A 12,094-nucleotide genomic window follows, 5' to 3' on the forward strand; every position below is an offset into this window, starting at 1 on the left:
TTTAAATAAATAAACCAATCAAAATTTAAATATTGTTATCTAACAGAAATTTTAATTTTAATAGCGTTAATAAATTTTGAAGCTAATATATATAACAAAAATTAGGGTTAAAGAACAAGAAAGATAAAGAACACTCGTACATACACTTCAGCCTGAAACTGACAACGTTTGCGAAAGAGAAAAAGGTCGTGAGAATTAACAACACCACCATGGACATGATCAGTGAGTTACCCGACTCGATTCTACTCCACATATTGGATTTGATGGAACCAAAGCAAGCTGTTCAAACTTGTCTCTTATCCAAACGATGGAAGAACCTTTGCAAGCAACTCACCAATCTCACATTCACATTCTCTCCCGACCCCACTCCTAATTACCTTGTTCCATGGATCCGCAGTGTTAAAAGTTTCGAAAACTTCACTTCTTGGATTCTTTACACTCGCGATCACTCTTGTTCCCTGCACAATCTTTGTTTTCACACTTGTACCGACCCTGAACTCTCTGACAGCCTCGTTAAATATGCTGTGTTACACGATATCCGACATTTGGAAATTCGTATACTTTCATGCTATAGATTCACTACTGTGTGCACCCCTTTGCTCTTTTCCTCTCACTCTTTGACGTCACTTTCACTTTGTATTTACCATGGCTGGAACCCTTCCCGCATAATACTTCCAAAGACTCTTCACTTGCCTTCAATAAAAAGATTGCATCTTGATGGTTTCACATTTACTGCAAGCGACAATCATTCTGCTGAGCCCTTTTCGATGTGTCGCGTGCTGCACAATTTGGAACTTCAATATTGTGAATTGCATGATGATGCACAAGTCCTATGCATATCTAATTCTACTCTTTCCGGTTTGACTATAATTGGACAAGAAGCTCCCCTAATTGTGTTTTCTACTCCTAGTCTTTCTTCTTTAACTTTTCAGGGTTCTGATCATCATGACCAACTCCTCTCCACATGCAATCTTCCTTCTCTTGGAGAAGTAAATATTGATGTGAATATTGATTTTAATGGTAGAAATCCATTCATCATGAAATGGCTGCAAATGCTTTCCAATGTAAAGATATTAACACTTTATTCCTGTGCCTTTAAATTAATACATGTAAGTTACTTTACCATGTTTTCGCCTCTATTTTTGCCTGTTCTCAGTCTTGCAATTCAAAATATCCATTTAAATATCCATTTAAATATATATATATATATAATTCTCTCTAATTGTATAGGATCTGTCAAATCTTATTTCAATGAGGCCTCAACCTCCGAGATTTGCGAGATTGGAGACATTGAATGTGCCGAAATTATATTCAGAAAAATATATTGAGGAAATAAGCACGGTGGTGGACTACTTGCTTCAAAACTCTCCATTGGCCAAAGTTGATATCAAAGTGATTAGTGGAAGCCAAGATTTAATGAGACACCATTTGACATACAGAGACAAGAGAGAAAATTTTAAGTATGCTGGATGATATGATGTAATAGGAAGAGAAAAATAATGAGTGTTATAAGGTTACGATGTTATAAGGTTGGAGCTGCTACCAAAGTTTATGTCTTGTAGAAGCCAAAGGATGGTTTCTGTGTTTTTACTTATTATTATATGGTGTCTGTTATCATGTGGGGTTGGAACATTTTACACGATTTGCTGTTTTACATTTTGGTTAGGGGATCCTAGATGGTATCGGTCTGGTTTTCATTTTGATTTTATACTCTTATGAAAGGTTAGGTTGCTACTTGCTGGTACATATGTTGCTTCAATTCAATGTCTCTTATTATATTAATGACATTATTTTGCTTGTCAAAAAAAAATTGCTGATTTTGTACGTGATGCAGTTAAGCACCAACCTAATTTTGCAATTGAAGCTTAAATGACATTACAACATTATATCCGTATCATGTTGTCTTCCATGACTCTATGAATCTAAAATCTACCATTTTAGTATCTTTATCTCCTTTGATTTTTTGTTCACATAATATTGTTATGTTTTTTTACATGTCTCTGTGACTTATGGTCGGCCCTGTGCTCTTATTAATTTATTATTCTAGATAGCTGGACGGTTGGTGGTTAACCAATTATTTGAATTCTGATTTTTTAATCAGCAGGAATTACAACGATTATTCATACTACAAGATTAACTAATTATTTGAATTCTCTTGAATTTATAGTCATCATTCTGTGACTACTAATTTTTTTCTATTGTGCAATTTCATCATTGTTACCTGCAATAGTTAATTAAGCTTGGTAGATGTTCATCAAAGACTCCTTGGCAAGAAGCTGTTATTATAAAATTGGCAGGGTATCGGTGGGGTTTATCACTTTGCCTGATAAATTGAAAGTGACTAGGAAACTAGTGAGAGTTTTTGATATCATGGATGTAGGTGATGGTTTCTATATGGTAACATTTCACTTTCCCGGGGCAATAGGGAAAAGACTATGACAACAGGTCCATGAATGATATATGATCATTATTTAGCAGTGTGTATTCTTTATTTTAGTTCTTCCAAAGTGAAAATTGATAAGAAGTTGGTCAAGTTTAGTGTTGACATCAAATACTAGCTGAGAATATTTTAATGAAGTTGAAATTAATTATTAGTTATTAGTTTTGAGATATTATATAAATCATCTAGAGGCAAGTTTGCATGTGTTTGTGTAGAAATAGAACTGGACAAATTGTAGTGAGACGGGTTTGGTTTAGAAATCACTGGTTCAAAATAGAGAATGAGGGAAGAAGAAGGGAAAATGGCAAAGAAAGACAGGGAGAATTTGTAGAGTGGGAGAAAGGAGAAGGGAAGAGAAGAACAAGAATAACAGCTGAATAATGGCAAGAAATTCAAATTTAAACAAAAAAAAAAAAAAAAAAAAAAAAAACATAGTGTAGAGCAGTTAAGCAGCAGTAAATTGAATACATATTTTGAATGATTTATAGAAATTATAATCACGATGTGAGAGTTTCAACTTAAGACTTCACATATATTATTCCAACTTTTACTGAAGTGATAATTTTAATAATTTTTTTTTATTGTTGTGTATCGTGGTAAAATTAATTGGGTGATTATGTGTAGCCATACTTTCATGGAACATAAGGACTTATTGGTTGCTGGATTATTGGCAACTATGAGCCATGTGATATTGGGAATGTTTCAAACTGGTTCAATGCTACCACTGTAAAATGAATCAATGCGCATTAGAATAAATATTTACGAATATGCATTAAATTAATTATATCATTTCACTACATTTTGGCTAACACACTTTATTCAGATTTTGTAAGGAGCTTATTCAGCTTTAGGGTTTAGTTGCGTTTTTGGAGTCTAGGAATACATGTACATTTCGTTTTTTCTTAAAATGAACATCCTTTTATAGAAATATGACACCACCTTATAACTCCCCATGTAATCCATTTCTCAAAATACAGGCAGCAGCTCCACCCGTAATAATTTACCCAGCATCAGCATAATTTTGTTGGGAATATCTCTAAATATTTTTAGAAGACTAAACTAGTTTTATAGAAATTTTTATTTATATTTTAAATATGTAAATTTAATTTAATTTTTTTATTTTAGGATTTGTTTCTTTACTTTTATAATAGGATAATATCAAATTTTGATTTTTTGTATCACAATTTTTTTTTTATATAGAGAGAACTCATGTATAAAATCAGATTATGCTTATCTGATAAAAATATAGTTTACAAAATATAAATACAAAATATCTTATCATTTATTTTAGAACTATTGGTTGAATTTGGCTATAACTAATAACTCTTTATTACAACAACAAAAAAATGATATAATAATATATAAAAACAGAACTCAAAGAATGAGATATTAAGTCTTTTGTTTGAGGAGAAAGTTGTCAAAATACAAATAAGATCTCACAACATTAAAATAAGAAAGAAATAAAAATTTATAAAATATAATCATATTTTGTTAATTTATTGGGATCTTTTGAAAAATAGTCAAAAATAAAATATTGATTGGGCTTCGTTGTTTTCCCCTATATATTCCCGTAGTCAGAAATTGGATATCACCTTACAGTGAATTAACATTCTAAATTTTTTTAAATTATTAAAAGATATTTTTATTAATTATAGTAATTTTATAAAATATTTTAGAAATTTTTAGGGAGTATATTATATTGAAATTTCGAAAAACAATTTTAGCATGAAAAAATATTGTGAATTTTAATAGATTTTAAAGATTTTGTAGGAATGTTGTGACTTTTATGATTTTTTTAAAAAAATTTTAAGATTTGAATTTTAATCAAGACTTTATAATTCAAATTTTAATGAATTTTGATTGAATTTTTTTTTATAGAAAAAGAGGGATTTTCATACTAAAAAATTTAATAAAAAAATATAACATAAATAATAAAGAAAAGTAAAATCAACACAATTTTTCTATCTTTTGATTAATAATTTTCTCTATCTTTTAATAAATAATTGATTTTAATATCTTCCTAACTAATATTTTTTCACATATCTAAAGTTATATCAGTCTTCCATGCATTAATATATTCTCTTTCATGCAGTTCAAATTGAATAGTATGTTTAAAATTATGATCTTTATTAATTAGTGACGTTGAAGATAAAAATTCATTCACTAATTCAATTGAAAATTTATTAAAACGATATTCTTTGCAAAGAAAGCTATGTATTATTACATGTTAATATAAATTCAGTTTGTGTCTTAAATAATAATAGAGATCTTGACTTAAAAATTCTGAAGTATGTTTTAAAAATACTAAATATCCTCTTAATCACATTTTTTAAGGATATGTGCAGCATAAATTGAAAAATCTTTTTTCATTTTGAGAATTAACATATACTTCAAAATTTTATATTTTAAATTTTATCAAAAATAAACAATTAAATTTTAATAATTTAAAAATTTTAACAATAGATAATATTTAATAATAGAAAAATCATTTTATATATTTAATAATTAAAAAAAATATTGATAAATTATACATCAATTGATAGATTAAAAAATCATGATTATTTTAATTGAATACCACATGACTTTTCTATATTTAAAAAAATCTTAATTGAATAGCACAATAATTTTTTATAATAAAAAAATCCTGTAAAATTTATTGAAATCCTAATTCACCAATACACCCCTTAATAATTATGAACTTTTTTAATAAATGTCTACAAAATTATATAATATTTTCTAGAAAAATGTGTATTTTTTATAATATTTTGTTATAGAAACTATTTAGAGAAAATATTTTTTTTAAATTATTTATATAATTAAGAATGTATTTAGATGAGAAATTTAAATAAAAAATATAGTACATTTTTTAAATACTTGTTAACATTATATTTTTAATGTAATAATAAAGCATGTCATTTTAAATTGAATTATTTATCTATTTTTATGTTATGAATATATTTTTAAAATGTTTATGTATAAAGTTTCATACTAACAATAGTGGAAGTGTTACCGAACTTTGTCTCTTTAAACTTGTAACATGATCAATTAGGTTTTTTAGCCGAAGAGATTGATGATTTCTTCATACTAATAATATATATATATATATATATATATATATATATATATATATATATATATATATATATATATATATATATATATATATATATATATGAGGGGATTATAATAATACTGGTGTAACTTTTACTAAGTATTACACTGCTCAATAACTTTATATTAAATGTGAATTTTGTAAATCCAACCGTTAGATTGAATGTTCATATCTCTTAGATCATATATACAAAATTTTATATTAATCCAAGATGATTTGATACTTCACTTTTATAAAACAAAATTGATATAATATATTTATTTCAAAATATACTAAAATATGAACACTTTGATTACCTTGTTCAATTATAAGACACAATGTTTATCGTTTCACCTAGGATGACCATGAATTCAAATTCCTCTCCTAATTAATTTTAAAAAAAATGCAGTTGATATGAAGTCAGATGGTAATTAATAGTCGGGGTGTGTTGTTAATTTTTTTTTTTTAATTTTACAAAATAAATATTTGACAGTCTTAAAATATCAAATAACAAATTGAATGCATATAATGTTGTATCGAACTCAACACAAGAAATTCATGGTGTGCCACTTTGTCACAAGTTTACATAATACTCTCTCTGATGAATTCTGGTTTTCGGAACAGTTGGGCTATTTGTTACTGTTTTCCTGATCTCAAGTGGATTTTGGTGATCTGTTGATGGGTAGATTATTGAGAAGATAAAACTAATATTAATATTTTTCATTGGTAAAAATCTCCAATGACGGATACCCTTGAATAACTCTATTAGGTGTTACGGATCTAAAAGTTGCATTACTATAAAATACTCTATAGTTACCATTAGAAGTATGAAAAATATAAAAACTACAATATGAATAATATTCAAATATTTCATTGATGGTTACAAAGACTAAAGGATACATCTTTAAAACTTAATAGTTATTAAAGGTGACCATACAATACAACTGGCATTATTCCACTAGTATAAAAGGGGCCTTTAATGTCGGTTATTTTAAGGATTTTATGTCAGAAAAGGTTCCGACGTTAATGCAAGAGACATAAATTTACGTCGCCTCTGGGAGGCGACGTAAATTTACGTCGCCTCTGGGAGGCGACGTAAATTTACGTCGGACATCTCCTATGGCCGACGTAAAAAAGGGCCTGAAGTGTAAACAAAATGACGATTTACGTCGGCCAGTGCTAGGTCCAACATAAATTTACGTCGGACATAGTGTAGTCCGACGTAAAATCTGTCATTTTTTTTATTTTTATTTTGATTTTTGATATACCCAAAATTAAAACCTACATATATATATATATATATATATATATATATATATATATATATATATATATATAGTGCAAAATATAAAACCTAAACCAGGCCGTCCAAAATACAAATTTAAATTATATTTCAAAATTGAATGATAAAAAGAAAATAATATATAAATCTTAAAAAGCATAAATTATGACAATGTAAATCCTATTATCCTAAAAAAGCTATAAAACATATGTTTTTCAATCCTATCAAACTAGAAACATAATATCTAACTAACTAAACTTAGAAATCTAACTATTGTATACTTTGAAGAAAAAAAGTTGCCCATTATTCTCTTATCTTGATGATCTCATCTTCGGACAATGGAGATGGATCTTGAAAGACCTGAAATATTAATTTAAGTGTCATTAATATGCAATGTTAATTATCGTAAAGGTAAATATACTTAAATAAATTTTGATATGAATTACCTACACCCAAGAATCAGTAATACCCGCAGAAACTATGGCTCTCATCCAATACATGATGTAATAGCCACATTCAAACGAGTCTTGTTGCTTATTACACTAAAATGAGAAACAAATAACTATTATTTCCAAAGTCAATAAATTTAAATATTATTGTCTGTATTAATTAATTTGCTAACCTTAGGGTATATGAAGTGCAATGTCTTTGATGATTTGCTTCTTCCACTTAAAATATTAGCTCCAGACACGATTCTAATTAATTGAAATAAGAACAGATATTAGCCAATATATATAATTACAGTTTTAAAACATAATGAAAAATTTTAGTTACCCTTGTAATTGGCATTTAATTTCGTGGCTTGGTTTTCGATGTAGTGAACAAAACCACATCACGGTGTATTCCTTAGGAATGATTACCATTAACTGCCAATGGGACCTATATTGTATGACAAACAAATTAGTCATAAAATTACCATGATTAAAAAACCAATTAAAAAACTAACCCGTCAATGTATGGAGCCATGTATATATCTCTTCCTGATTCACTCATTCATGTTTGCATATATTGTTGGATCTGGACCTGAGTGTTTCCTGATTTTTGGATGGATTGAGGCTCAATAAATCCATATACTTGTGTTTATGCTTGCTCCACACTCAATTTGTCCATGTACCTAACACAAAAAATTATTATAAGTTAAATGTAATTATTGTAAATTTAGACTCATAAAAGGAAATATGACTTACATGCCCCACAGCTATATGATAGATATATTTAACATGAAGTTTTCCCCAACAATCTCTAATGCATCAGGCAGGGATATGTATAGTGGAACATCAGAGCTATCAACTCCAAAAACTCTAGTGTCCTACTGCAATTGAATTGGTTTCTTCTTTAATCGTGGTAATATTGTTAGAAGCCTAGATATGAGATCATCCTCAGCTTCTGCGATATTAGCATGATCAACATGAGGTTCTCTCATGACCTCCTTACCACGATTGATAAAATCCTAAAGAAATAATCAAAATTAGTTAAACAATAATAGAATTATAAGAATATAAAAGAGCAATAATAGAATTACCTTTGCCTGTGCTGAAAGGGGCATCACCAAACGTTTTGGCCAAGCTAAGAATGTGCTGGTTGCCTGCCCCACTAGTTGAACCTCTGTATTGGGCAAAGGCACTGGAGCAGCAACATCTTGAACTTGGTCAACCACAACCCATGTCCAGTCTGGCTGTAGAGGGACACCATGGATGGTTGAGCCACCCTCAAATACTCGGCCAATAGCCACTAACTGTGGGGGGTCATCCTCAACATATAACTCACACTGGTTTGGTACATCAGTGTGAGTTTGTTCCCCTGAGGGATCTGGAGCAGCACAACTCCCTTTAGTGCTGACTCAAACACCATCATGAGCAACTGTAGTTTGTTGTTGAGAACGAGCCAAAAGTTTAAACTTCTGTTCAAACTCTTCTCGAATGTTCTTCAACTTCTCTTCAAATTGCATCTCCATTCTCTGCATAGCCTCTTGACTGCAAGAGTCAACAGTACTGCTCCTCGATGATCGTGGACCAAAGAAATCTCGGTGGCTCCAAGAACCACCAACACCACGCACACGGCCTGCGTGCTCTAGCCTTCCTATGGCCGTTGTGAGGATATCATCCCGACCATGGGATATAAATGAGCCCTGAGTGGTCTGCTCAACTAAACCCTCCTACAACATATTAACAATAAGTATATCCTAAACTACACTTATGAATTAAATGAGTTGAAATGAAGAGTCTTAGTTTGTATATTTTTACTTACTATTTTATCAACAACGACCCTTGCAGACTCAGAAGTCATTTGCCCATTTGATTTTGTTCGAGCTTCTATCCACATCTCATGGCGGGGAGGTGACTCCACACGATCAGCAGACTCAACTCCTGCTGCCTCTGCCCTAGCCTTCATCATTTTCTTTTTTTTTTAATTCATATCCCCCTCTTGACAATAGATGGGGTGCATCATTCTTGCTCTGTCGTTCTTGGACAGCTATTCTTTTGGCTTGGAATAATACAAAAAAGAAAATGAGATTAATTAAAATATACCTTAAGTATTTGTGTCAATGTAAGAGTTATCAATAACTAACCTACCAAGAAGGGTCCAATCGAGTGGCATGCAATTGCATCCACTCCTCATCAGTGATCTGGTACTTTAGACAGGGAGTCTCATTTTGTCGCTCCCCAAATACATACTCCCGTGTCAAGAAAGTCGAAGTCTCTCCACCTGGTGGCAAGGGCAGATAACATCTTCCTCCTCATGACCTTAGTGTTGGGAATGTCAAAATTTTGCTATGAAAATAACAACAAATAATAAATAATGTATTTAAGTTATATAATATTTAAGGGATGTGAAAGTATATACCTGAATATCCTGCCACATGAGGTTCTTGTCAGCCTGCTGAACGTCATCCCATGATGGAATGATAATAGAAACATGTCGTCGAGCTAGGACTCCCAAATAGCTCTTAAACTTGGCAGCATTTGGGCCTGACGCCTTGCCAGAACGAGGATCCACCTCAACCGGTGTCCTCTCCTTAGCAATGCGTCCAGCTGTCAACCCAAACAATCGGGTGACAGATCTACCTTCCCTCCTTCCACTGCCAGACCCCAAATCCTCCATAATCCTGAAAAAATTAAACTTTCATTAAAACAACAAATTAACTAAATAGACAAATAAAGTAAAAAAGATAATAACAATATAGTAACAAAACAACTAATAAAAAACAAATAATACACAAATAGATACACAATTAACACAGATTTATGCGTCTGGAACGGCCCGTTCTAAAATCAGAACGGCCCGTTTCAGCTGCAATACTTCTGTGTAAATTGTTTATCTAGAACGGCCCGTTCTAGATCAACAATTAACAAACAAAAAACTCAAGCAAAACGGTCCATTCTGGTTGCAGAACGAGCCGTTTCAGATGAACATTTAACAGAAAATTAAGAAAATAATTCGTTGAAGAAAATTACTTCAAATGTGGAATGTGCAGACTCTTAGAGGCTTAGACAAAGGAGGAATGTGCAAACAAACGAACTTAGAGACTTAGAGATTTAGAGAAGAAGATTTAGAGACTTAGAAATGTGCAAACAAAGGGACGCACGGGAATAGAATGGGGCATTGGGGCATTTTAGTGGCTAATTTACGTCGAACAAGGGGGGTCCGACGTAAATTAGACCATCTACGTCAGCCACATGGCTTCTCCGACGTAGATTGGCTAATTTACGTCGGACCCCAGCCTGTCCGACGTAAATTAGTCACTTAATATTTACGGAACTGCCACCACGTTTTTATAACGTCGTATTTACATGTTTTCGACGTAAATTACGTGACGTAATAGCCTATTTTTGCACTAGTGTCCGATTATTTTAAGAAGAGTAAAATGAAAATACTATAATTACAAGATAAATATTTAAGACTAACTTAGAAAGTCTTTCACCCATTTAATTTTATCTCTATTGAACTTTCTAAATTCATTCTATCATTGTCGACAGGTTCAGAAGCAACCTTACCCTCAAGGTTGCAATGCTTGAAAAAGTGTTGGGTGGGGGAAATATGTCTTGGATACGAATTGATTTAAGTTGCATAAAGTGGTATGGATGCATTTGGAAAAATAAGACTTGCGTTGGATTTTTTAAGGGAGTGCTTTTATGTGATGGTTTAAGAGGGAGGTAGCTAGTTAGTTCGTAGAAAGATGCAAATTTATCTTTTTTAATCTCTTTAAATTCATTTTATTGTGAATCAATAAATAATATTTATGTATGTATCAACATCTTATTATTTTTTAAAAACATAAAATAAATATTTAATTTCATCTAATATAATCTTTCAACCACTTTATTTTTCTCTTTTGGAACTCTTTATTGTCTCCAGATTGAATGAGATCCTTGTACTCATGTTATGTGAAAATTGCGAAAGCCTGCTGGTTGCGTTAAGGGTGGAGGACTGAATCTTGTTATAGTTAAAAAAATTGGAGGTTTAGGGATTGGTTGGGCAATTTTTGAATGGTTGGGTGATTGGTCAAATTGGAGCCAAACGCATGGATTGTGCGTTCAACAGTGGGAAGTAGGAATGGCAACCGGGGAGGTTAGGTACGGGTTTCATGATACTCTTCTCTGTTCTCGTGACTCAAACCCATTTCTGTACTTATATCTGTACTTGTTGGTTATATAAGTTTTGTCATCATCTCTATCCCTGTCAGATATTGAGTATACCCGTACTCGTACCCGTAATTTTTTTTTTTTTACAAAAATAAATACATAATATTTTTAAATTACTTTTTTATTATATTATAATTATAATTAAATTTTTTCTCTATTTCATATTTTAATTAAGAGATTTCTTAATAATTAAACAACTATAAATGTTTCATATTATAATAAATAATTATACATAATAAAATATTAAATTTTTTAACACAATTAAATCGAAAACGATACAGGCGGGTATATATATCCGTAACTATACCTGGTTTAACATATTAGATTTTATCTATATCCATATCCAGTCAAACTGGATATTTCCTATCAAAATCAGAACGAATTCAAGCATTACTTAAGGGTTCATTTGTCATCCCTAATGCGAAGCACATTCGCAAATGAAAGTTCTTGCTGACTTGACTGAGGCGGTTTCCGAAAATGGAGCATGAAACGTGCCCTGAATTTGTTGCTTAAAATTATAAAATTAACCATTAAAATTTATAAGAATTAAATTCTTATAAAATAAAATATAAATTAACTATTAATTTTTAATCAATTATTATTATTATATTGATATTTATTTCATTTTTAAAAAAATA

At 30.7% G+C, this 12,094-nt stretch overlaps 1 protein-coding gene across 1 annotated transcript; it reads left to right on the forward strand.

The window, feature by feature from the left end:
* Positions 1-2,700, forward strand: LOC145953896 (F-box/FBD/LRR-repeat protein At1g78750-like). The gene is made up of 2 exons (XM_083067675.1): positions 1-1,109; positions 1,231-2,700. The coding sequence occupies exons 1-2, from the start codon at positions 210-212 to the stop codon at positions 1,471-1,473; spliced, it is 1,143 nt and encodes a 380-aa protein (XP_082923801.1). The 5' UTR covers positions 1-209; the 3' UTR covers positions 1,474-2,700.
* Positions 2,701-12,094: the final 9,394 nt, after the last annotated feature.

Source organism: Cajanus cajan, chromosome 1 (assembly GCF_000230855.2).
Source record: "Cajanus cajan strain Asha chromosome 1, NIPB_CcT2T_4, whole genome shotgun sequence".
Classification (NCBI taxonomy): Eukaryota; Viridiplantae; Streptophyta; class Magnoliopsida; order Fabales; family Fabaceae; genus Cajanus; species Cajanus cajan.

Excerpts from the sequence above, each read along its gene's own strand:
- LOC145953896 (XM_083067675.1), top strand. The coding sequence starts at position 210 with ATGGACATGATCAGTGAGTTACCCGACTCGATTCTACTCCACATATTG. Across the intron at positions 1,110-1,230 it reads GTGCCTTTAAATTAATACAT|GATCTGTCAAATCTTATTTC; the intron begins GTAAGTTACTTT and ends CTAATTGTATAG.